Here is a 26,656-nt window from a genome sequence, read left to right on the forward strand (position 1 = left end):
AAACCTTTCCTGATATGCTGCCACAATGTAGATAACACATTGTCCATGGCATCTAGAGAAACCTCAGTATTCATTGTCACAATATGATACAATCCAGAAGGTAGCTTTCTCAGCCACACCCTCACATGACTATCAGACTATGTACTGTGACTTGTCACCCCAAAGCATGGTTTTCCATTGGTCTACAGTCCAAGAACAGTGGGCCTTACATCAAGCTAGATGACATTAGTCAGGCTGATCAATAGCTTGTGGGTGACTGCACAACTATGGTAACACATCATGCAGCATCCTGTCTACTGAACTGATAGCACATGTTCCAATTATCTCACTAAGGGCCATATATGCTGCTAATTCTGCTTGCAATATTGACCAATGTTGCAAGCAGAATTCTTTGTGGGACTCTTCTGCCACATTCCATCAGCTTCAGAGGTTTTCCGGGTCATTTAGTGAGTTTCAGCACAGTCTACTTCCATTTGCTTTCATCAATCAAAATGTCATGTACAGACCAACTGCTTATGTTTTTTTTTTTTTTTTTTTTTATGAAAACCCCAAACACGAAAGGTATCAAAACCTATAGTACTTAGTACCGAGCATGGGTTTAAGGAGAAGTATGGGGGAGAGGGATGCCGGAAACTTTGCTCTAGAGACTGAACATGGGTTTCACCACTTCAAGCCTCCAATAAGCAAAGTGGTGGTATTTCACCAGTTGATGAAAGTCATCTACCACGTGGCACCCCATTATCATTCTGCACAGCAAGTCTTAACTTCTTCAATTTCAGTACTTTGCATTCACACTCCTACTACTGTCTTGTTGAAGGCATATGAGCATATTTATAGTTGTGCTTAATGCATGGTGCTTGGGTAGGACATGACTGACTAGCAATAGAGGGTTGTTCATATATTAATGGTAGGGCAATGTTGAGTGAATAAATCCAATTTGTGTCTTGGCTAGTACAAGCTATTCATGCCTGTTTAACTGGAAGATGGATTTCCAGTTAAACAGGCACAAATCCCCCTTTATTTGAGAGCTTATTATGTGTTTGAGTATGCCATATTTCAGTCCACCCTTCAGCACATGATTGTTTTATAGTTAGTAAAAGGAATCTGAATGGAGTTTGACATCTTGCTTCTTTTTTTTTTTTTTTTTTTTTTTAATGAAAACCCCAAACACGAGAGGTATTAGAACCTATAGCACTTGGTATTGTGCTTGGGTTGGAGGATGAGAAGACGAAAGAAGGTATTTGTCGACATTAGACTTGAACTTCTGTAGAATGTAATTTTCAGGAAATACGTATGAAGGAAGGTTGTTCCAGAAAACGGCAGTTGAATGAATAAACGAGAAAGATGAAAAGTTGGTTCTGTGAGGTTTGAAGTTGGCCTGGTGGCGTGTTCGGACTGTTTTGAAAGAGAGAGCAGGAATAATAGAAGCCAATTCAGAAGAACAGTGCGTCTATGAGACAGTGAGTAGAGACTCCGTGAGAGATGAGTCCCTAATTAACCTAGTTGCCCTCAATTGAATGGAATCTAGAAGCCTGAGAGAGGTTTTGGTGTTGGGAATATTGTTACCACCACCCCAGATGTGGGAACAATAATCCATGGCAGGGCAGATTTGTGATTTAGAAGAAAAGTAAACCTGAGAGAAAAAGAGAAAACCAAGTTTTTTAGATGCAGAGGAAGCAATATTTGTGATGTGCTTGTGCCAAGAGAGATTAGAAGTGAGGTTAATCCCCAAAAAGATATGTCAACTTGCCTAGAAATCAGAGTATCACCAAAGATAAGCATAGGAACAGAAGAATCCTTTTTTGCGAGATATAAGACAAAATCGAGTTTTAGAAGGATTTAAATAAACTAAGTTGTCTTTGTCCCACTGGAGAATTACCTGGAGATCAGCATTTAAGGAATTTGTAGCAGACGAGAAGTTGAAGCTGATTGAGCAGAGCAAGGTTTCTCAAAATGGAAAGTGGAATGCAATGTGCTGTCATCAGCAAAACCATGAATAGGATTTCCAGTCAAGGAAGAAGATCATTAATATACAAGAGGAAAAGAGTGGGGGAAAGGAATGAATCTTGGGGGACACCAGTATTAGTGAAGAAGTTAGAAGACAGAGCCATCTACAATCACCCTCAGTGAGCGATCAGAAAGAAAACTGAATAACCAATTACAAAAAACAGTTGGCAAACCATAAGATGGAAGCTTGTTTAGAAGATCTTTATGCCAAATATGGCGCCTGCGTAGCCAGGTGGGCAGGAGCAGCAGTGGGTAGCACAGGCTTCTTGATTAGACTGGGGTTCGAGCCCGTGACCACCAAATACAGAAGATGTGGAAAGGTCAAGGAAAGACCACCGCATATCCCCGGAGCAATATGGCCTTAGTTGCTAATGCTCCGAAAAACCAAATAACAACAACAATGCCAAACAAGATAGAAAGATGTCAAGAGCAACTGATTGTGTTTCACCGAACTTTTCCATTGAATTTGTCCATAAATGGGTAACATAAACCAGAATATCACCAGTGTATCTACACTGACGGAATCCATGCTGGCGATCATTGATCAGACGGAAGGTTTCTAGGTAGTTTAAGAGTTCGCGGTTAATTGATTTCTCCATTACTTTAGAAAGAGTAGAAGTAGTTGCAATGGGATGATAACTGGATGGGAGGGATTTGTCACCATTTTTAGGAACTGGCTGGATATGAGAAAATTTCCAAGCAGAAGGAAAAATACCTTCGGAATAAGGAAGCGAAAAAAAGCAGCAAAGGACAAAAGTAAATCGGGAGCTCAGGTTTTGAGAACAAGTGCAGAAATACCATCAGGACCTGAAGCTTTCTTAGCATCAGATTCATCAAAATCCTTCTGACATCCTTTTGACAGAAGACCAGCAGAGGCATTGAATGGAGTGTACCGAGAATGGTTTGAGGTGATTTACCAAGATCATCAATGCATGAGTTGGAAAGAAAATAGGATGCCAGCAGGTCAGCTTTACCTTTGGCTGATGTGGCAACAGAACTATCTGGTTTTGACAGAAGTGGGAACGGAGATGGACAAAAATTGCAGCCAATAGTTTTGGCAAGAGACTAGAATGACCATTCTAGTCTCCATTAGGGCAAGAGGCAAGTTTTCTACACTTAGCCTGTTCAAACTCTAGTTTGGACTGATTAGTAACTGCTTTACAAAGTATAAATATTCATAATAATAAAAATAGTAGTAGTGGCATGTGATGCAAGAAAGCAAATGTATGAGCTTATGCAGCATCAGCCAAAAAAAAAAAAAAAAAAACAACAACACACCATTCCCTCCAAATGCCTGTCCAGTTCCTCCTTAAATTTATTCAACCTATCAACTTCCACAACAACAGATGGAAGTTTGTTCTAGCAATTAACCGCCCGCTGGCTAAAGGCAAATTTCCACACATCTATTCTACATCTGTCTTTTCTTAATTTGAATTTATGCCCCCTTAGGTTCGTAATCTGAACAAGTGGAAGGATCCCATCAGAATTCAGCGTGCTGAACCCATTCAAGGCCTTATATACCTCAATCAGATCACCGCACAGGTGCCTAGTCTCCTGCCACTGCAATTTGCAGAACTTAAGCCTCTCTTGGTAAGAGGATCCCTTCATTCCCCTCACCAATCTTGTTGCCCTTCTCTGTACATGCTCAAGTAAATCTACATCCTTCCTAAAATGAGGCCTCCAGACCTGTACGCAGTACTCAAGGCGTGGCCTGACCATTGCCTTATACAGAGGGATAATCACCTCCTTTTCCGTTAGCAAAATTCCTATGTATCATTGACAAAATCCCATGACCTGCCCTGGCAGCCTGTCTGCATTGCTCAGAAAACTTCATATCTGCCTGCACAATTACTCCCAGGTCTTTTTCATTTTCTACCACCTTAAGTGTAGTACCACACAGTTGGTACGTTTCTCTGGGGTTACTTCTACCCATATGTAGTACTTTGCATTTGTCAAGGTTAAATTTCAGTTGCCACTTCTTAGCCCATATGCCCAAATTATCTAGATCCTGTTGCAGTAGCACACTGCCATTACTGTCATTAACAACCCTGCCAACCTTTGTATCATCTGCAAACTTCGACACTGAGCCTGATATACCTTCATCAATATCATTGATAAATATACAAAACAACAGTGGACCCAACACCGAACCCTGTGGGACTCCACTAATAACATTAGTCCAAGAAGAGCAGCACCCATTGATTACCACCCTCTGTCTTCTCCCACTTAACCATCCTTTTATCCATTGTAGCAACTTACCCTTAATACCATTCTGCTCCAATTTGTACAATAGTCTTCCATGCGCAACAGTGTCAAAAGCTTTCCTGAAATCCAAATATATGATATCAAAATTATTTTTTGCATCCAGTTCCTTTGTAACCACATCATAATATCCTATCAAATTTGTCAGACAAGACTTTCCCTTAACAAGCCCATGCTGTGTCTGAATTATTGCTGCAGTCTTGTCTAGATGATCCTGCAATGCATCTTTAACCAGCGACTCCATTATTTTACCCGGAACAGAAGTTAAACTAACTGGTCTGTAATTACTCGTGTCACCCTTCGATCCCCCTTTGTGAATTGGGGATACATTTGCACATCTCCAGTCCGTGGGAACCTCCCCCGAGTCCAAGGATGCTCTCATAATTATGGCTAAGGGTTTGCTTAGTTGCCTCTTTTAATATAACTGGATAGATCCCATCCACCCCAGGTGCTTTTCTTACGTTTAACTTCAACAATTTCTCTTCCACTTTGCTCTCAGTTATTACAAAATCATTAAGTATCTTGCTACAATTTGATAACCTTCTGCCATTTTCAAACCTTAATAATTCCTCATGTGTGAATGTAGATGCAAAATACTCATTCAGTTTGTTTGCTATCTGAGCAGGATCATCAACAGTCGAACCATCGATGTCAAGTGGACCAATCAGATTCATCCCCTTCCTTTTAGAGTTTATATAAGTAAAGAAATCCTTGCTGTTTTTCTTGGCATCTTTTGCCAAGGATTTCTCGTAATCTGCCTTCGCCTGCCGAACCTCCTTTGTGACCTGATTACAGATTAACTTATATCTGCCATAGACTTCTGAGTCGCTTGATAATTTATATGCATCCCATGCATTTTTCTTCTCTGTTACGAGTCTCATTAGTTCATTTGACAACTATTTAGGCCTAAACCTTGAACAATATTTCTTAATAGGTATGAAACTTTTAGTAGCTTCCACGATTAATTCCTGGAATGCTTCCCACTTAGAATTTACTGTTGGTAACATCGTCAGTTGATCCCACTGTACAGAATATAAAAACTGTCGGAGACCACTGTACTCGCCTTTTACAGAAGCAAAAACCCTTTCCTTTACCCCTGATGGTAATTAAATCTTTAAGTAAATCCCACATCAGTACACTGTGATCACTGCCACCTAGTGGTTCTTTTATCTGCAAATTCCTAATACATGAATGATCACTGCTGATAACCAGATCAAGAGTATTACTTTCTCTGGTTGCCTCTCGAACATGCTGCTGCAGAAAACAATCATCCAATAAATCCACAAAAGTCCGATTAGTGTGTGAGTGCCCAACCCACAAGTTCCAGTCAATATCTGGGAAGTTAAAATCCCCCATTATAAGACATTATTATGCTATGTCGCTTATAAAAATGTAGTACTGGAAATATTTTGTAATAAAAATTCAGAAATATCAGATTTCAGAGAATATAGGCTTAGTTGTTCGCTTTACAAATATTATGTTGAAAGGGGTTGGCGATAAAAAATATGTTGAAAGGGATTCGCGAGTCAAAAAAGTTTGGGAACCGCTGATCTATATGATTCGAAAGAATTTAGATGTTCCACATTTCCTTAGGTGCAAGTATTTCAGTTTGTTTTATTAATTCTTTAACTATTTTTGTTTTCATAATGTTTCTGTCTGATCATTTTGTTCCAAAATTCTGATTGCAGGCCTAGGAGCAGAGCTGGAGGGGGGGGGGGGGTATTAAAATACTAAGCACTTTGCATTTTCTACTTCAAGCAAGGCCTTGTAGTTGAAGTGAGGACCTAGAATACAATTCTTTATGTAATTTCAATTCGATATTATTTGACTTTTTGAGGAAGCAACTGGACAGGGGATTATAATGTTTCACCAATATATTAGTTTACTTAAAAGATAAACAAGTTAATATAATATTACCTTGTGGTAATGTTGCTATCGTTTAATCCATTCAATAAAATTTGACTGTCACAGAGACTACGTTCGTTACCCATGTAACATTTGATCTATAACAAAAAAAAATTAATGAATATTAGTATTAGTTATTGGACAGTATTATTATTATTATTATTATTAGCCATATGGTACAAGAAAGCCTGAGGCTTATGCTGCACCAGCCAAAAGAAATATTTCTGAGTTACCCTGAGAGAGAAAGAAAAGCAGAAGGGAATCACCAAGAAAGAGAAGAATGATGATATCCAGCTCAGGACCCTGGGTGTGCCAAGCCCATACTCAACAGATGTGAGCCCCTGGGGTTAAATATGGTGCAAAGAAGCCAGCTTTGGCTATAGCAGAAAGAGGGAGGGAAAAAAAAAAAAAAAAAAACTTGTTTCCCACATCTCACAGATATCAATTCAGCCAGCCTTTGAATTTATGTCATCAGCCCGAACTCTTTGAAGGTAAATTACTCCTATAATCAACAATTTGCTAGCTAAAGGAAAATTTCTTACCATTCAGTCTATAACTGTTCTCCCTCAGTTTGAATTTTTGCCACCTGGTTCTTTAACACTGTAAAATATCACAGTATTAAATGATGTGCTCCTACAGGGATAGGGCACACTTAACTAGAAGGGGTACAAGAATACATGCTGATGCTATCGAGGCAGTGATAGTGGGTCAGAAAACTGGGGAAAACTGTAGACTAATAGATTAACTAGTGTAAGAATCACTTTCACCTCTGCTGCAGGCAGAGGTGAAAGTGATTCTTACACTGCTTCTACTGAAATGAGCAGCAGCCTGGAAAGCAAGGTGCCAGGGATTTCAAGGACCACTAGGGGCCACCATGGAACACGCAAATATATGGGCTGTGTTTGGGTAACTAAGAGTAAGAACAGGTGCATGTATACTTGCATGTACATCAATGAGAGGAGTATAGTAAATAAATTCAATGAATTTGAAATGCTGATGAAGACATTAAAGGTGGATATTGTTGGGATATCAAAGATGCTGTCACTCAGACATAAGCAATCGTGAATTTGAATATGGGGAGTAAAATACAGGAAGAATAGACAGGACGGAGGGAGGAGGGTTATGCTCATAGTTTAGAAACACATCCAGTGAATATAGGTGGCCAGTGCATGTTGAGTCAGTCTGGGAAAATGAAACTCACCTGGGCTAATTTCCTAAGGCCCCGTTGGGGTGCATGTTGTTGTTGTTGTTGTTATGCAAATTTCACAACACAAGGGCAACTAGGGCCAATATGTGTCTGTCAGAGTCACTATATTCATTTTAATGATTTTTGGATATATAAAAATGTACTTTTTATATGCAAACAGGCCTCTGAGGTTGGGTATATTCATATTGTAGTTTTAAATGTTTTTTCACCAACCTTATGTAGAAATAAAATACAACGAAAACTGGAATCTTGATAACTATGTATTTATAATAAATTATATTTGCCTGTATTTACTATAAATTATATTTAACTGTACAACTAAAATATATGAAATATACATATAAAAATACATTAAAATATACTGGGTTAAGAACAATAAAATTAAAATATACTAAATTAAAAGCGATAAAACCATAGCTTTCGAAGGCTCCTGCCCTCTTCTTCAGCAGTATTTTCTTTGTTCTGCGGTGCATCTTTAAATACCAGCAGGTTCATGGTACTCATCATGTGTTTCATTCCCATGTGTTCCGTTCTCTTGTGTTATGGAATCGGAAGTGGCTCGAGAGTGGATCATATGGAACCGTTCATCCCTTCTGAGGATAGTAGCCTCAAAGAGGGGATGGATCCATGTTCCTCTATCAATGTTCACTGTAGAACAGATCCGCAAACTCTCGAGCCACTTGCGGTCCCAGAACTTATGCGCCCGATCGGTGATGACAGCATCGTCCGGGGAGATCTGGTGCTGCTTCTCCCAAAAATACTCTTTTATGTGTATATTTCATATATTTTAGTTGTAAAGTTAAATATAATTTTTTGTAAATACAGGCAAAGGCCGAGCATTTTTGGGAGAAGCAGCACCAGATCTCCCCGGATGATGCTATCATCACCGATCGGGCGCATAAGTTCTGGGACCGCAAGTGGCTCGAGAGTTTGCAGATCTGTTCTACAATGAACATTAATAGAGATAGAGGAACGTGGATCCATCCCCTCTTTGAGGCTACTATCCTCAAAAGGGATGAACGGTTCCATATGACCCACTCTCGAGCCACTTCCGATTCCATAACACAAGAGAATGGAACACGTGGGAATGAAACACGTGATGAGTACCATGAACCTGCTGGTATTTAAAGACGCACCACAGAACAAAGAAAATACCGCTGAAGAAGAGGGTAGGAGCCTTCGAAAGCTATGGTTTTATCGCTTTTAATTTAGTATATTTTGATGTATTTTATTGTTCTTAACCCAGTATATTTTAAATGTATATTTCATATATTTTAGTTGTAAAGTTAAATATAATTTATTGTAAATACAGGCAAATATAATTTATTATAAATACATAGTTATCAAGATTCCAGTTTTCGTTGTATTTTATTTCTACATAAGGTTGGTGAAAAACATTTAAAACTACAATATAAAAATGTATTTATTATTCCAAGATGTTTAACATATATAAAGAGCTCACTTAGGTTTACTTTGTCACCAAGTATATGAAAGAGGGTTAGAGGAGCTTGCAAGTTTGCTAATGTTCAGAAGGAAGTGGTATGAATGGTTGAATAGGATGGACAATCAATCAGGATGTGCCTTACTCTAAGTTGTATCTGACAGACTGAGCAGAGTGGGGGATTTACTCTTAGAAGTAAATGTTTGTGGGTGAGAAAAGTATGCCCAATGTGCAGTCTTATCAATATAACTTCTTCCCTTCTATTTGTACGTGAGCTAGAACACCGTGAACATAGATTTTTTTTTTTTTTATTCTGTGGAGTTTATTGCATGGTTGGTCCCTCCAAAAGTTGTTTCCAAATGGAAGGTACATGTTGTAACTGCTGGGTTAAATAAATACAAGGGGGGTGATCAATAAATATTTACCCTCAACTAGTAATATTTGAGTTAGAGATTTGAAACTCTGCTGACAATGTGTGTGCGATAGGCCTAATGGCTGTGATAAATATACTAAACAGAGAAAGAGTGGACAAGTAAATCAGATTGTCTTAATGCATTTTAACTTTCTACATGTTAACTGGAATTTGTGGGTTAGTCACTCACACACTAGCAAGAATTTTATGGACTTTTGCACAACTGTTTTCTATAGCAGCATTTAGAGGCAACAAGAGGAAATAATACTCTTGAAAGATCCGCAGGTAAAATGACCTGCTTGGTGGCAGCAATCACAGTGCACTAATGTATAATTTAGTTAAAAGACAAATGTTGAGGGTAAAGGAAAAGGCTTTTAAAAGGTGATTACAATGGTCTCAGACAGTTTTTAAATTCTATGCAGTGAGATCAACTGATGATTTTACCAACAGCAAATTCTAAATGGGAAGCATTTGGGAAAACAATCATTGAAGGTACTAGGCTTTTCATACTAAGACAGTGGTTCAACCTTTTTTGCCCATGCTCCCTTTTCACCATATGTCAGAATGTCATCCCCCTCCCCTTTCCAAGGTTGACTCAAAAGGTGCATTCCAAATAATGATATAATATTGAAAATCTTTTTTTTTTTTTTTTTTTTTTAAATATTAGTACATATACATTTACTTGGATTATTTTTATAGTGAAGTTTTTAATAGCAATAGAAAATGTTGATGGATTTTAAAACGAATAAAAGTAGTTTTATATTCATAACTAATTACTTAACAGACTAAACTGAAGCATACTTCAATAAACAAAACATTCAACAGAATGCCAGGGCATTGTAATTCAGTTTATTCAGATGAAGCTTACAGTCAATGAGAAACCTGCAATTGTTTTTTCTTCTCCAATTCTTGGATATGTAGAGAGGAGTGCTTGAAGGGGCACAATGCAGGTCATTTTCAACCTCCAATCTACTTTGCTTTTTTTCTTTCATTTGCAACAGACTTGAAGTCTGACTCACAAAGATATATCAACACAAATGGAAGCAATGCATGGATAGCTCTTTCTGCCACTTTTGGGTAGGAATCACACATCACGGGCCAAAATTCTGTTTTGGTTGATTTCTCATTGAACATATCTTTTGCTCGCGAATCAGTCTTCAGCTCCAGAAATTCATCTTCACAACCATCAGGAACTTTTTCATCTGAAAACTTGAATGGATTTCACACTAAACTCAACTCCTCATCACTGAGTTCAGGAAAATATAGACTAAATTCATTTTCCAGTGCTGTCAAATGCTGCAAAAATTCATTTTTTGCAAATTCTGGAAGCACTTAGTCATCACCACCAGCAACAAGAACTGATGAGTTTCTCAACCATTGCAACATTTTTTATCTTGACCTTTCTCTTTCAATTTTCCAGCTTGCTCATGAAAGCTTTCAAGGAATGAATGAATTTTATGATGTTTGTATTCCTTTCTTGCATCTGAAGATTCAGTTTATTCAGCTGCTCAAAAATGTAAACCAAATAAGGCAAGATGCATGATCCATTCTTTGTCATCCAACCAAGCAAAAAACTTCCATCTTACCCTGAACTTTCAAAAATAATTTGAGCTCATCTCTAAGCTCAAATACTCAGTTACATTTCCTCTTGAAAGCCATCGAACATTTGTGCGGAAAAGAAGCAGATGATGGCCTGCATCCGTGTCAATACATGATTGCTTGAAAAGTCGTGAGTTGAGCTCCTTGAACAAAATTCACAATTTGAATTTTTGATCGAAAACCTTTCCTAGTGGAGCTGGAAGTGTTTTTGAGGCCAGTACCTGATGATGGATCATACAATGAATGCCTTTCACTTCTGGAGCTCACTTTTTCACACTAATTTGAAATCCAAATTTTGTCCCCAACATAACTAGTTGTTGGTGACTCTATTGTCAGAGAAACGGGGAACATGCTTTGTAAAAAGGATAGGTGGAGCAGGACCAGGGTATATCTGCCAGGGGCAAAGGTTGATGACGTTGTAGAGCAGATATCATCTTTTAAGGGCACAAAAGGTGATATAGTTGTACACGTTGGCACTAATGATATCAAGAGTGGTAGACCGGCAGAATTGCTTAACAAGTACAGGTCACTGTTGAAAAAAAGCCGTGAAATAGGGTTGAAATTGAAAGTGCCTGCAATTCTGCCCAGACACGATAGGAGGGAGTATATGATGAGAGCCTTGTCGATCAATTCGGCCCTGGAAAGATTGTGCAAGGCTCAAGGGGTAGAATTTTTTTTCAGCCTGGAATGTACTTGTTAACAGGAGGGATTGCTTCTACAGGGATGGGATACACTTAAATAGAAAGGGTGCAAGAATGGTTGCTGATGCTATCGAGGCAGTGTTAGGTGGGTCGGAAAACTGCAAGCTTGGGAGGAGACAAAGACAAATAGATTAACAGTAGCCACTGGCAGAGGTGAAAGAGATTCTTGCACTGCTTCTATTGGAATGAGCAGAAGCCTGAAAAACAAGTTGCATGATATTTCAGAGACTGCTGGGAGCCATTGCGGTACAAATAAACACATGGGTTGTGTTAGGGTAGCTAAGAATAGAAATAGGTGCATGTATAATTGCGTGTACACCAATGCTAGGAGTTCAGTAAATAAATTTGATGAATTTGAGGTATTGCTCAAAACATCAAAGGCAGATATTGTTGGGATATCAGAGACGTGGTGTCACACAGATATAAGGAATGCAGAACTGGAATTTTGGGAGTACAATGTCTACAGAAAGGATAGACTGGATAGGAAGGGAGGAGGGGTTATGCTATTAGTTAAGAAATACATAAAATCCAAGGAAGTGAAGCCAGTGGACATCGCTGGACAGTGCAGTGTCGAGTCAGTTTGGTCTGACATAAGCATTGGGAGATCAAAATCGAGTAGGAGTGTGCTATAGGCCTAATGACTCTGATGAGTATAATAAGATACTGTACAGGGAAATAGAGTGGGCCAGTAAATCAGAGAGTCTTATAATGGGGGATTTTAATTTCCCAGATATTGACTGGAATTTGGGGGCTGGTCACTCACACACTAGCAAGGCTTTTGTGGATTTATTGGATGACTGTTTTCTACATCAGCACGTTCGGGAGGCAACTAGAGGGAGGAATACTCTTGATTTGATTATCAGCAGTGATTCTTCATGCATTAAGAATCTGCAGATAAATGAACCACTAGGTGGCAGTGATCACAGTGTGCTGAAGTGGGATTTACTCAAAGAGGTAACTACCATTAGGGGTAAAGGGAAGGGTTATTGCTTTCATAAAGGCGACTACGATGGACTGAGACAGTATTTAAATTCTATACAGTGGAACCAACTGATGATGTTACCAACAGCAAATGCAAAATGGGAAGCATTCAAAGAACTTATCTTGGAAGCTACTAGGCTTTACATACAACTAAGAAATATTGTTCAAGGTTTAGGCCTAAATGGATGTCAGATGAACTGATGAGGCATATGGCAGAGAAGAAACATGCATAGGATACATACAAATTAACACATGACACAGAAGCCTATGATAGATACAAGTTGATCTGTAACCAAGTTACAAAGGAGGTTAGGCAGGCGAAGGCAGATTACGAGATATCTTTGGCAAGGGATGCAAAGAAAAACAGCGAAGAGTTCTTTACTTAAAAGTTCTTTACTTTACTGTAAACTCTAGAAGGAAGGGGATGAATCAGATTGGTCCACTTGATATCGATGGGTCAACTGTTGATGATCCTGCTCAGGTAGCTAACAAACTAAATGAATATTTTGCATCGACATTCACACATGAGGAGTTATTTAGCGAGGGGAAAGCCAGACCTGTATTCAACTCTAGCAGTAAGCTAGAGAATCTTGTAATAACTGAGAGTAAAGTGGAGGACAAATTGTTGAAGATAAACACAAGAAAGGCACCCGGGGTGGATGGGATCTACCCAGATATATTAAAGGAGGTAGCAAAGCAAGTAAGCAAACCCTTAGCCATAATTATGAGAGCTTCCTTGGACTAAGGGGAGGTACCCACAGACTGGAGATGTGCAAATGTCACCCCAATTCACAAAGGAGGATCAAATGCTGACACAAGTAATTATAGACCTGTGAGTTTAACTTCTGTTCCAGGAAAATTAATGGAGGCACTAGTTAAAGAAGCACTGCAGGATCATTTAGACAAGACTTCAGCTATAGCTCGGACACAGCATGGTTTTGTTAAGGGGAAGTCTTGCCTGACCAATTTGATTGGATACTATGATGCAGTCACAAAGGAACTGGATGCACGGAATAACTTTGATATTATATACTTGGATCTTAGAAAGGCTTTTGATACTGTTGCACATGGAAGACTGCTGCACAAATTGGAGCAGTGTGGCTTGGAGGCAAATTGCTGCTAAGGATAAAGGGGTGGTTGAGGGGGAGAAGACAGAGAGTGGTAATCAATGGACACTGCTCATCGTGGACTAATGTTATTAGTGGAGTCCCTCAGGGTTTAGTGTTGGGTCCATTATTGTTTTCTGTATTTATAAATGATATTGATGATGGTATATCAAGCTTAATGTCCAAGTTTGCAGACGATACAAAGGTTGGCAGGGTTGTCAAGGACACTACTGACACTATGCTGCTGCAACAGGATCTGGAAAGGTTGAGCAGATGGGCTGAGAGGTGGCAAATGAAGTTTAACATTGACAAATGTAAAGTACTACATATGGGACACAGCAACCCCAGAGCAACGTATCAACTCTGTGGTACTACACTGACAGTGGTAGAGAATGACAGGGACCTGGGGGTAGTTGTGCAGGGAGATATGAAGTTCTCTGAGCAGTGCAGACGGGCTGCAAGAGTAGCTCATGGTGTGTTGTCAATGATACATAGGAATTTTTCTAGCAGGAACAAGGAGATGATTATTCCCTTGTATAAGGCAATGGTCAGGCCACACCTAGAGTACTGTATACAGGTCTGGAGGCCTCATTTCAAGAAGGATGTAGAGCTGCTGGAACGAGTACAGAGAAGGGCAACAAGATTAGTGAATGGAACAAAGGGGTGCTCTTACGAAGAAAGGCTTAAGTTTTGCAAATTACAGTGTCTGGAGACTAGGCACCAGCGAGGTGATCTGATAGAGGTGTATAAAGCCTTGAATGGTCTGAGCATGCTCAATGCTGATGGGATTCTTCCTCTCGCTCAGAATAATCACCTGAGAGGGCATAAATTCAAATTGAGGAAAGACAGATGTAGGATAGACGTGCGGAAATTTGCCTTTAGCCAGTGGGTGGTTGGTTGGTGGAACAGACTTCCATCCCTTGTCATGGAACTTGATAGCCTAAATAAGTTTAAGGCTCAGCTGGACAGGTATTTTGAACGAACAGAGGGGTGAAGTGGAAGTGGTTTTTTTTTTTTTTTTTGGCTGATGCTGCATAAGCTTGCTTTCTTGCATCAAATGCCTCTACTAATGCTAATCATTCGGGGGGTGCTAGAAAGACATGTTATTTATTCCATTTTTTCCTCCCCGGGCGTCGACTACCCTAGCTACGCTACTGAAAGATTGACTACCTGCAAATATTGGGGGTGTACTTTAGCATGAGTAAAGGCACGTGAATTATAATAATACTTATTGAATTAAATTATTATTATTCAACCCATGCACGGTACTAAGTACTATAGGTTTTGATACCTTTCGTGTTTGGGGTTTTTCATAAAAAAAAAAAAAAGAAACATGGCAACCTTTGTATAATTGTATTATAAGTTTAGATTATGTTAACGGCTTTAAAAACTTTGCACTTTAAACTTTATTTTCTAACTTCTTCATTTTTGGGGATGCCTTCTTCCTCTTCTTTCTGCATTTCCTCCCCTCCCATCTCCCTAACTAAACCTTCTATTTCCTACCTTCCTTTCAGTTGAAAACTCAGGGCTCCCAGGCTAGCCTAATAGCCCCAGTAAGTGTCTCTGGTTGAAAGTGGACAGTGGCATGCCTCCTCATGGCAAAGGTTGGGAGTCAGGGCAGGGAACCTAGTATCTTCTGCTGCCTGGCTGCGAAGCTGCCAGCACTCAACACAACAACACACATACTTAAACACCTACATACATACACTCGCTGGCCTTGGCCTTTTGCCATTTCAGAAGCTAAAGCGGTATATAGGGGAAACCCTGGAGACTGCAATTAAAAAAAAATACACCTTGACCTTATCAGCTAAAAAAAGGGGGGACAGCCCACATTCACCACGAATGTGGAGGCAGGGGCACCCATCACTGGCACGACAACTGGTGCTCTGTTTATTGTCCATCCACGCTTAGAACACCTTAAATGCACTCTGCAAACAGCTCACAAGGTTCAGTTTTTGTAATATTGCCATCCTTCAACTGGTACCTGACAATCAGCCCTTTTTTGAAGCTTGCAACCCTTGTCCATATCGATCAAGTACTTCATATGGACTGCATGATGGACCTGTAGTATTGTATTTACTGGTTCTCACTGCAACACATTCCACCAGGGGGAGACAGTTGAATGTGAAAACACAGGGGTGGTCATAATGTTTTGGTTGGACAGTGTATGCTATTTATATACAAAATATATTGATGCCTCATCGTCTTACTTTCCTTGGCATAACAAAATATGCAGTTCAGCCTCAAGAAGATTAATGGAAGGATAGATATGGATAATATGTTTCACTCACTAGCTAACATGCCCGGCGTATTTTATACACCATAAACAGTAAAAATTATGAATTTAAGTATCTATTAAAATTAGATCAGTGTGATTTTCAATATTCCTCCAGTAAGACAGTCACTTTCAATTTCCAATTGTTTTTAATTGGAAAAGTTAGTTGCTTAAAAAAAAAAAAAAAACTTTTTATGGCACCATGTATATCAAAAAACATTTGACAGTAACTTTCTTCCTCTATTTTTTCCTCACTTGCTACTCCCAGATTTGGCTATACAGTAGTTTGGAAATACCAAATATTCTGGACCATAAGAGACCTTTTCTGGAAAATGTAATCTAAAATTCTTCTGTCTTGTGATCTGAAAGTGAGGGGCATACAGTGATATACTGAGCTCTACTTGTGGCTAGAAAAAGTATGGCGATATGGTTAATCTCCATCATAAATTTTTTTTTATATACAACAAAAAACAGATTTAATTCCACACAACCAACATAAATTTCTACAATTGCAATCTTTTTACAGAGCTGTTCTAAAGCGATGCCAAACTGGTTAGCTTATACTAGTAACAACAGTTTGCACTAAAAGAGAGAATTGTAACTTCTGTATGTATTAAACTGGCAAACAATATCCCAAGATATGGATACTATTTCTCTTTAAGATATGCACATTAAATATCATCTAAACCTTTATCTAAATTTAATAATTTCTTTCATGAACTTATTAAAGCCTAATGAGACAGACAGACAGAGAGCACGCGCAAGCATGAATGTTGCACAGATTGACTGATGGAAAACTGATAAACAGTCCAACATTAACAGCAAGTATTGACAACCATATTCTAGAGTGCAAACAGTTCATTGGTGGGAAACTTGATTTATATTGAAGAATAATAACTCAGCTGACAGAAAAAGCTCACTGATTGTAGTCTGCTTTTGGAATTATATTTTGGAGAATTACCACAAATCTCCACATGATCAGCAAGTGAATAAAAGCACAGCCATTAAAGCCAAATTGTTTAATTACCTCAAAAAAAGTTAAGATATTTTTAAAGGATTTTTTCCTCCCCAAGGCAACTGACATTGAGATACATTTGATCTGATCCAATAATGTCTTACATACATTTGTAGAAGCTGTAAGGCTTTAGAAATAAAACTGAAAATTGTGGACTCAGTTTGCTAACCAGAATACTTTTATCATGAATTCATAAGACCACAGCATTTATTTACAGCAACTGAAGTCTGATGGTTGCCAAGCACAGATTTATGCTGGAGAAGCAAGCTGCCAAATTCAGTTTTTCATTATCACTAAGTTAATTATTGAACTTTAACTTAAATATAATTGTATTTGCAGAACCAATTTTTCATCCAACAGCACTATTCAAAGGAGGAGTTGTACACAAAGTGAAAATAATGTTTGGAGGGGAAAAAAATAAATGAAACTAACAATTCTCGTTTTTAGACACTGTACTGCATTTTCACTGTAATGAGCAAATTAGGATGACTTAATTAGAGCCACTATATTTAAAACTAACACAAACACTTACAATTTTTCTCATTGAAAGGGGAGACAATAAGTGTGTCTGGTAGATTCCACTATTAAAATATGACCGTTGGAGCAGAAGTTCACAGATGTACATTTGCAGCCAGAATGGTCTGACATGCATGGCAAGCCATTCAAGGCTTTCTTGATTCATCACTGAAAAGAAAAATTTGAATTTTTATAATGGATCTGTATCAAGTTCAAATGGCTTTTAGAATAACAATAAAATAATATTTTTCAAATTGAAATAAAAGAATTTATGAAAAGCAAAGGGAAATCAGATGAAAGAATCAAATAATTTTATGCATATTTTGTTTAAAAACAAAATTATTTTCCCTGTATATTTTACAGATATTACATCCAAGCAGTACAACAGACTTCTCAACCTTCAACCCATACACTGTACTAAATACTATAGGTTATAAAGGCATGCACATTAGAGACAATAATTATATCAAACAGGTATTCAAGCTGGAAAAACTAGAACTGTTTATTAACTGTTGCAATGACTTATAAAATTTAAGATATAAAACAACAACATTAAATTATTTTAAATTGACAATTATTTACTGTTTCAGTGATCAAAAAAAAAAAAAAAAAAAATCAGACAGATGACTACTTGAATATGATCTTTAATGGTTTTTCAATTCATAAGTTACAGAGTACTGTAATGTATTCTATGCGTAACTTACATGTAGCTTACACACAGAAAACAACCTTCATTATGCAGATGATAATGTACTAATTTGCAATTCTAAGGATCATCTTAAAGAAACTGTCTGAGGAGAGTATGTGAAACAAGTAAGAAAAAAGGATTGTTTCTGAATGTGTGTTGTTGTTATTGAAAAGCTATTTTAATATAATGTTATTGAAAAGCAAGAGAAGCTTAGGCTATAATGCGCCTAGCCTAGGTAGGAGAGTTTCGTATATCAGCATTTGTTTTCACTTTCCTTCTTGTCATTTAGAAGAGAGCCAAGATTCTGCTTTATATTCGTGTAGCTTCTCTATAAATGGTATACTATTAATTTTAGTATGTTTTGAAAATATCCAGTTAACTTAAGGAAGAAGAAAACTTTGGTAATATTTGGCTGGTCATCTAAAATTGTTTTAAGCATTAGGTTGTTTTGTGTATTCATTACTGTTTGAAAGGCTCTTTGACATTCTCTATGAAATTTTGGGCAGTTCACCATGAAGTGATGTATAGTCAGTGGAACTTGATAGTTTTATCACGGGGGGGGGGGGGGAGGTCTTCACCTCTGAGTAGGTAAGAGTAAGTCATATGTGTATGCCCGGTTTGCAATCGAGCATCCTGTCTATTCGATCAGAAACTAGTAGGCCACGGTCAAAGTGTTTCTTTAATTAGCCGAGGCACCTCCGTAGCCAGGTGGGAAGGAGCAGCAGTGCGTAGCACACGCTTCTTGATTAGACCAGGGCTCGAGCCCGTCACCACCAAATACAGAGGATGCGGAAAGGTCAGGGAATGACCACCGCATATCCCGGAGCAATATGGCCTTAGCTGCTAATGCTCCTAAAAACCAAATAACAAATAACAATTAATTAGACGAATTTTGTTGTTAGTCTGATCTAGCCAGTGTTGTTGCCATTGTTTTATACTGCTTTGGTGAATCAAGGACTTGTAATCTGTATATGGTATTGTGCGAAAGGCATAATGAATATCGCAATATCAGATCCTGCTGGCCTGGGATCCAGCAGGATCTGATATTGCGATTTCTTTGTAATAGCTTTGATACTGAATATTGGATATGTTGTAGGATTGGGCGTCTTGTGATATTTGCATTCCGCAAAGCATTATGCTGTTCGCTATCTGTTTGTGTTTGATTTGGTTTACGGCCATCAAAATGGCTTGTAATTTGGCAGTAAAAATACTGCATTCTTTTGCGAGTTGTTGGATGAGGGTACTATCCTCAAAATGAATCGCAGCTCCTAACACAAGTCTGTTTTAGACCCATCTGTATATATGAAAGTATGATGTGGATATTGTTCTTTGTATGCTGCATGTAACTGTTGGTAGTTTATTCCTGATAGAGTAGTTTTCCCCCAGCTTTGAAAATACGTCATACATCGGTTGAACTACACACCATGGTGGAATGGTCTGTGCAATCGTAGTAGCTATGGTGTCATAATTAAGCTCTAAGCTTAGTAGTAAATCTTTCAGATGTATGATGGCAGGTCGATTCATTCGTGGATGGGCTTGGTATATGTTTTTCCAGTTATACGAAAACAGCACCTCTATTTGGATGATTGGTGATGGATTCTATCTAATGTAGTAGGCAAGTTCTGTCGTCTATGTTGTAGTGAAGGTTCACAAGCTTCTGCATAAAAGCTTTGTATAGATGAAGTTCGGAAATCTCCAAGTGCTATACGGAAAGCACTGTGGTGTACGGGGTCTAACCATCTCAGTGCACTTGGTTTCGCTGAGTTGTAAACAGCTGCTCCGTAATCTAGTCTGCAACAAATTATTGCTAGATATGGATTCAGAAGTGTATATCAATCTGCTCCCCACGTTGTTGCGGAAAGAACTTTGAGTATGTTTAATTTCTTGTGGCACAAAAGTCTGAGTTGTTGAATGTGTTCAAGGAATGTTAGTTTCTTATCTAAGAGAAGTCCTAAGAATCCTGTACTTGGTACCACTGGAATCATATGTCCGTCAAGTTTCGATTCAGGATTAGGGTGTAGGTTTCGTTTTCTACAGAAGTTATACATGCTGTTTTTTGTGTGGAAATCCGGAAGCCATTTGTTTGAGCCCTTTGCATATTTTTTTATTGTTGCTTGTAGCTGCCATTCTATACTTCACATATTCTGAGAGTGATAGGAAATACTGAAATCATCAACCTATAAAGCTGAATCAACGGTTCTTGGAATATGCTCTGTTATGGTATTTATTTTAATAGCAAAAAGGATAGTGCTAAGCACCGATCCTTGAGGCATGCCTTCTTCTTGGATGAAAACCTTTGAAAGGGTAGTCTGCAGTCTAACTTGAAATGTCCTGTGTTGCAAGAAATTTTGGATGTATTTAGGAAGATGCCCACGTAATCCAAGGAGATATGGGTTGTGAAGGATTCCATAACTCCATGCCGTATTGTAAGCTTTTTCTATATCAAAACAGATCATGACGTGATGTTCCTTTTGGATGAAGACATTCTGTATAGACATTCTTATAAGTAGGTCTAGTGTTGAGCAATTTTTCCAAAAACCATGCTGTGCCGGGTCAAGAAAATTGTTACTGTTCAAATACCACATTAAACTAGCGTTGATGATTTTTTCCATAACTTTGCCTAGGCAACTTGTTAAAGCAATTGGATGGTAGTTGTGTGGATTAGAAAGATCCTTTCCCAGTTTTGGGAAAGCCAGAATTATTGCACGATGCCAACTATCTGGGAACTGGTTTTCTAGGAAGATTTTGTTATACAAATCAAGTAATGCCATTTCTAATTTGTAAGTCGTCAAGTCCTACAATTTCATCTGGTCCTACAGGCTTTGCTTTGTCTGGGATAGAGCAATTTTCAATTCATGGAAAGATAAGGGAAGGTTTTCTGTTCATTTCTTGGGGAAAAATTCAGTTTGTGTCTTTCTATTCTTGCCTTGTATGTTTGAAAACTGGAGTATATGAAGTGGTTGCCAATGTTTTGGCAAAGGTTTCGCCCAGTTTGGCTATTTGTGCGGTGATTTGTCCATTGCAATTTAGGATTGGAGGTAGATTAATCTGGTATCCGCCATTCATTTTGCTGATTTTTTTCCAGACATTTTGAGATGGTGTGGAACTTGTTAAAGTGGATGTAAATTTTATCCAGGATACTTTCCTACTGGCCCTTCTAACATATTTTGGCTCTCGCTCATGCCTTTTTGAATGATATGAGGTTCTCTGTAGAGGATCTTCAAAAAATATTCCAAGTTTTATTTCTTTCTCTTTTAGCTTGTAAACATTCATCATTCCACCATGATTTTGGGTGTGTTGGGAGGTATGATGATGTTTTTGGAATACTTTGTTCAACAGCTTTGATTAGTTTATTTGTTACATATTATACTAGTGACTCTAATGGATTTTTCTTGATAATATCTGCATCCAGTTTTGCAATAGATTTATACATTTTCCAATCCGCTTCATTTATTTTCCATCAGAGATTTCTACGTGATGGACATGTGGTTCCTGATGACATGGTAATTATTATTAGACAGTGATTGCTGCTGAGAGGATCTATGTGTACCGACCAATCAAGTATTGGAAATAATGCTGGGGAGCATATAGATAGATTGATAGCTGTGCTGTTTCCTGATGGCAGATGTATGTATGTGTTCCATCATTCAACATGGTAAAGTCATTCTGTTCTATCCACTTTTCAATTTGTCTTCCTCTCCGGTCTATGGTGGTGTTACCCCACAAAGGGTTGTGTCTGTGAGGTCTCCCAATATAAAAATGGGGGAGGTAACTGAGATACTATATCTTCTAAATCTTGTTGTAGTAATTCTTAGTTTGGGGGAATGTAAATTGTTATAATAGTTATGAGAGTTTTAGTGGCTATGCGACTGCTTCGAGAGTTGTGTTTATCGAAAGAAACTGGGAAGGAATGTGCGAATTTACCAGAATTGCCACACCACCACGAGTTGTGCCTCCTGTTACTCTTGTCTTTACGGTATGTGATAGAGTTCTTTGCCATGGGAGAGTCTTGAGGTCTGAGATATGTTTCTTGTAGGCAAAGACACAGTGGGGCATGTTGTGCAATCAGATCATATATATCATGTATATTAGTGCGGAATCCTCTGCAATTCCATTGGATTATAGTTCCCATTATTTGGTTTTGGAGAATGTGTCACTTTTTTTTTTTTTTTTTTTTTTTTGATTTGGTAGTTGTTGGTGCATCAGCTTCTGTGGCCATATTGCACCTCCCAAGGTTTTTGCAGTACTTTGATCCACGCCCGCGACCTTTGGGTTGCCGGGCAGGTACTTTACCCACTCGGCTAGCCCGGTCGGCCACTGTTTTCTAGACATTGCTTTAAGCTTTTCTAACTTAGATTTTTCTTTTGGAAAATATGGTTTACCAGTATCCATATCTTCTTCAGCAAAGATCTCTAGTACTCATTTGTCTGCTTGATTGGTCGCTTTTGTCAATGGAACAAATTGGCCATTTGTTCCATTGACTTTTGGTTTATGACCTTACGTTTTCTTGAGGGGCTTTCATTTCTGAGTGTTTTGCATCAGGAGTAGTGTTTGTGAGTTTCTCTTTTTTTTTTTTAGCTGCAATATTATAAGTATTGCTCGTGCCCAGTCTGAAATGGACTTCTTTGGAGGAATTGTGAAATCTGTTTGAGTCTATTGTACAGTGATTTTTTATGACATGTGCATAGGAAGGTCTGTTTATGGTAGTCAGGAGTACGGTTCTCTTGGCTTCTTGGTATGTCACACAATGTTCTACTTTATATTTTTGTATCTGTTTTTCTCTTTTCCAATATTCACAGTTTTTCAAATAGGTGGAATGGTTCCCCTTACAGTTTGGACACTTCGGTTGCTCAGCTGGACAGTTCTGATTGGTGTGATCCTGAGATCCACAGTTTGAACAGACAGCAATTCCACAGCATGCCATTTGTGAATGGCCATACTTTTGGCATTTAAAGTAGCAGAGAGGATTTGGAATGTCTGATGTTACAATTTAGATATCCAGCCTTCACCGATGTAGGTGGTTTGGGAGTGTAAAGTCAGTATGACATTTCTGGTTGGAGTAAGTATCCCATCTATAGTAACTTTAATCCTCACAGTTATGACTCCTTGATCTTCCAAGCTCATTTTTAATTTCTTCCTCTGAGATGCTAATAAGATCCCATTCAGAAATTACTCCTTTTGATGTGTTTAGGCTATTATTGGGAGAGATCATTACCGGGATCCCACCAAAAGTTCTCATCTGAAGCAATCTTTCTGCATGTTTTGCATTAGCCGTCTCTATTAGAATGTCGCTTGACATTTTTAGGTGTTCTAGCCACGCTTTTTAGATATTTCTGGATGACAATTTTCCTAATGGCTGTTCTGATGCTGAATGAAGAACTAGAAAAGTAGGTGCACAAAGCAAAGCGATGTCATGTCCTTTTTTTTGTCTTTTGGTTACATTCATCTATTATCCTCATTTTTCCGACTCAAAGGAGTCGGATCTTTGGTTGTGATATTTGGATCATTCATGTTTGCTCCTTTTAGCCCTGGGAGTGAGAGCTTTCCCTCCCAGGTTTCCACTCCACCAAGGGAGGCAGGAGTGGTGCCACCTAGTGACCAAGCAGGGGTAGATTAGTGGTTAGTAGGACTAGAATATAAATAAAAGAAAGGTGGTTTTCCTTTCTTAGGAACCTTTGTGCTTCATATATATATATATATATATATATATATATATATATATATATATATATAAAGTTATGTAAAAGAATATAAGAAATAGAAAAAAGAGAAAGTGGCAGAACAGATTAATGCCAGCAAATTTATGATTGTACATTACATCTTTCTGTATATAACAATTTTTTAGTTAATTATAATACCAACTAGATAAATTTGAGAATTTAGCATAAAAGTATTAGGAGTGAAAACTATACTCATTCTTCTTTTCTTCTTTGGTCCTTAGCTGGCAGCTGGGGGAGGCGGTTGGCCACGCAACCAGTATGCTGCTGTAGGTGCCGCAGGGTTTCGGACTTGCTCTGTGATGTTCTTCCATACCTTACGATCCATGGCATCAGTCCTGGCCTGGTTAAGGTCGAGACGTCAGTTCTTCAAGTCATTTTCCACTTGCTTGGCCCACGTTTTCCTAGGCGCGGTCCGTTGGATGCTCCATTGGGTGGGTCGTTGTCTCCAAAGGAGTGTGGATGGTATTCTGTTCGTGCCCATTCTACATACGTGGCCAAACCATCTAAGCCTTCGCTTCTGGATTTGGTCGGCAATGGTTGGTTGCTGTTGGCATCTGGCACGGATGGTATCATTAGTGATGCGGTCGCGAAGAGAGATGCCCAAGATCTGCCGCAGGCATCGCATTTGGAATACCTCAAGTTTGTTCAAATCTAACTTGAGACAAATCCATGTTTCCGATCCGTAAAGAAGAATGGGCAGGATCAAAGTCCGGAAGAGTCGGATTTTAGTCTTTGTGGAAATGTTGGTCCTCTTCCACAGACACCATTTGAGCGAGGCGAATGCAGTGGCCGCCTGTCCAATTCTGCTGTGGATTTCCATGGTGGATGCAACTTTCTTCTCCTGGACCAGCGACCCAAGGTATTTAAAGTCCTGCACTTGCTCGATCTGGACGCCTTCGAGATAGATGGTGGCTTGCGACCCATCTGTTGTCAGGGCCTTTGTCTTACCAGCATTGATCTTCAAACCGTATGGCCGGGCAATGCGGGCAATGTCATAGAGGATGTCCGTGGCTTCAGCGTCGTTACCGGCAAGGATAGCACTATCATCAGCAAACATCAGGTCAGTCACATAGTAATCCTTGTCATATTGTATGCCCTGTCTGTTTCTGAATGCTTGCCTCATAATGGCGTCGACCACGATGTTGAAAAGCAACGGGGAGGCTACATCCCCTTGACGGACTCCAGTTTGGATGGCAAATTCCTCAGATAAATCGTTCTGGATGCGCACCTGGCTGGTTAAACCATTGTATGCAGTTTGGAGGAGTGTGATGACTTTTCGAGGGACATGTTCAACCTCTAGTAGTTTCCATAAGGCAGGCCGGTGGACACAGTCGAAAGCAGACTTAAAGTCAATGAAAACAATGACGGTTCGCTGTCCACACCGGATCCTCTCCTCCATCAGCTGACGAATGGCAAAGATTTGATCACAGCATCCTCGCCCGGGTCTAAATCCTGCCTGTTCTTCTCGACTGGTTTGCTCGCGATGTTTTTGCAGTCTTGACTGGATGATCTTCATAAAGACCTTTCCGATGATGGAAAGGAGGCTGATGCCACGGTAGTTCTTGCAGTCCCGGTTATCACCTTTCTTGTGGATCGGTACGATAATGGCTTTCCTCCATGTTAGCGGAATTTGTTCAGTGCACCAGATGGTTTTGAGGAGTGAGTGTAGTCGGCGAAGCAGTACATCTCCCCCGGCTTTGATCGCTTCTGTGGTGACTTGGTCCACTCCTGGTGCCCTGCCATTCTTCAGGGATTGTATGGCTGCTTTCACTTCTTCTACTGTAGGCTCAACATCGACCATGGAGACTTCAGGGGGGTCGATTGAGAGTGCTGTTGCTGGCGGTCCCTGAGGTGGGTCGTGATTATACAAAGCTTTGAAGAATTCACTCCACCGTTGCAGGCGTTCGGATGGTGATCGCACGAAGGTCCCATCAGCATTCTTGATGTTGTCACTAGTCAATTTGGTCTTTCTACTCAGACATCTGAGGGTGCGGTAGAGAGTGCGGTACTCGTTCTTGGATGCCGCCACTTCAAGATCGTCAGCCACTTGGTTCCAGTATGCTTCTCTTTCTGCTGTCATTCTTTGTCGGACTTCTCGGTTTAGCTGCCGGTATCGTTCAAAGTCGACCAACTTTGCCTGTTTCCGTTTGTCCACGAGGTCGAGGCACTCGTCTGATATCCATGGTTGCGTTCGACGTCGGGCAGGTGGACATAGGGGCTTGGCACATTCCAGGATGGCATCAGAGATCTGCTTTTCTTCTTCATTTATATCCTCGGGCATGGCCAGCATCTCGAAGCGGTTGGATAGGGTGATCTGATATGCCTGTTTGTTGGCAGCATTCATTAGCTGCCTCCAGTCCAGCTTGGCTGACCGAGATGATCTTTTTGCATGCCGTAATTTGAGCTGCACCTTAGCCCGGATGAGGTATTGATCAGATCCGCAATCAGGTCCCCTCATGGCACGAACGTCCATGAGTGATGAGCGAAATTTGGCATTGATCAAAATGTAGTCCAGGATTGCTGAGTCCTTGCCAGATGGATTTCGCCATGTAAGTTGATGTTTTTGAGGGTGCTGGAAATGGCTGTTTCCAATGATCAGGTTTTTAGATGCGGCAAAGGACAACAAACGTAGTCCATTGTCGTTGATCTTCCCATGGCCAAACTTGCCCATTGTTGTTTCCCAATCAGATCTGTCCACGCCAATGTGGGCATTAAAGTCCCCTGCGAGGATGATCACTTCTGTCTGCGGAATTGAATCCAGCGTATGTTGGAGCTGGTTGTAGAAGTCATTCTTGGTCGGGTCCAGGCTAGTCTCAGTTGG

The 26,656-nt window shown here is 39.4% G+C and overlaps 1 protein-coding gene across 6 annotated transcripts in view; it reads right to left on the reverse strand.

Moving 5' to 3' along the window:
• Positions 1 to 26,656, reverse strand: part of LOC150089020 (uncharacterized) — a 291,242-nt gene that overhangs the window by 51,386 nt on the left and 213,200 nt on the right. For all 6 annotated transcript variants that reach the window (XM_090371014.1, XM_090371013.1, XM_090371012.1 and 3 more), the window contains 2 exons: positions 17,444 to 17,595; positions 6,187 to 6,272 (listed from right to left, as the gene is read on the reverse strand). In XM_090371014.1, coding sequence (XP_090227140.1) covers positions 6,187 to 6,272; positions 17,444 to 17,595 — 238 coding nt within the window. The remainder of the gene's footprint in view (positions 1 to 6,186; positions 6,273 to 17,443; positions 17,596 to 26,656) is intronic.

Source organism: Mastigoproctus giganteus, chromosome 3 (assembly GCF_048544385.1).
Source record: "Mastigoproctus giganteus isolate SK-2022 chromosome 3, ASM4854438v1, whole genome shotgun sequence".
NCBI classification, from domain to species: Eukaryota; Metazoa; Arthropoda; class Arachnida; order Uropygi; family Thelyphonidae; genus Mastigoproctus; species Mastigoproctus giganteus.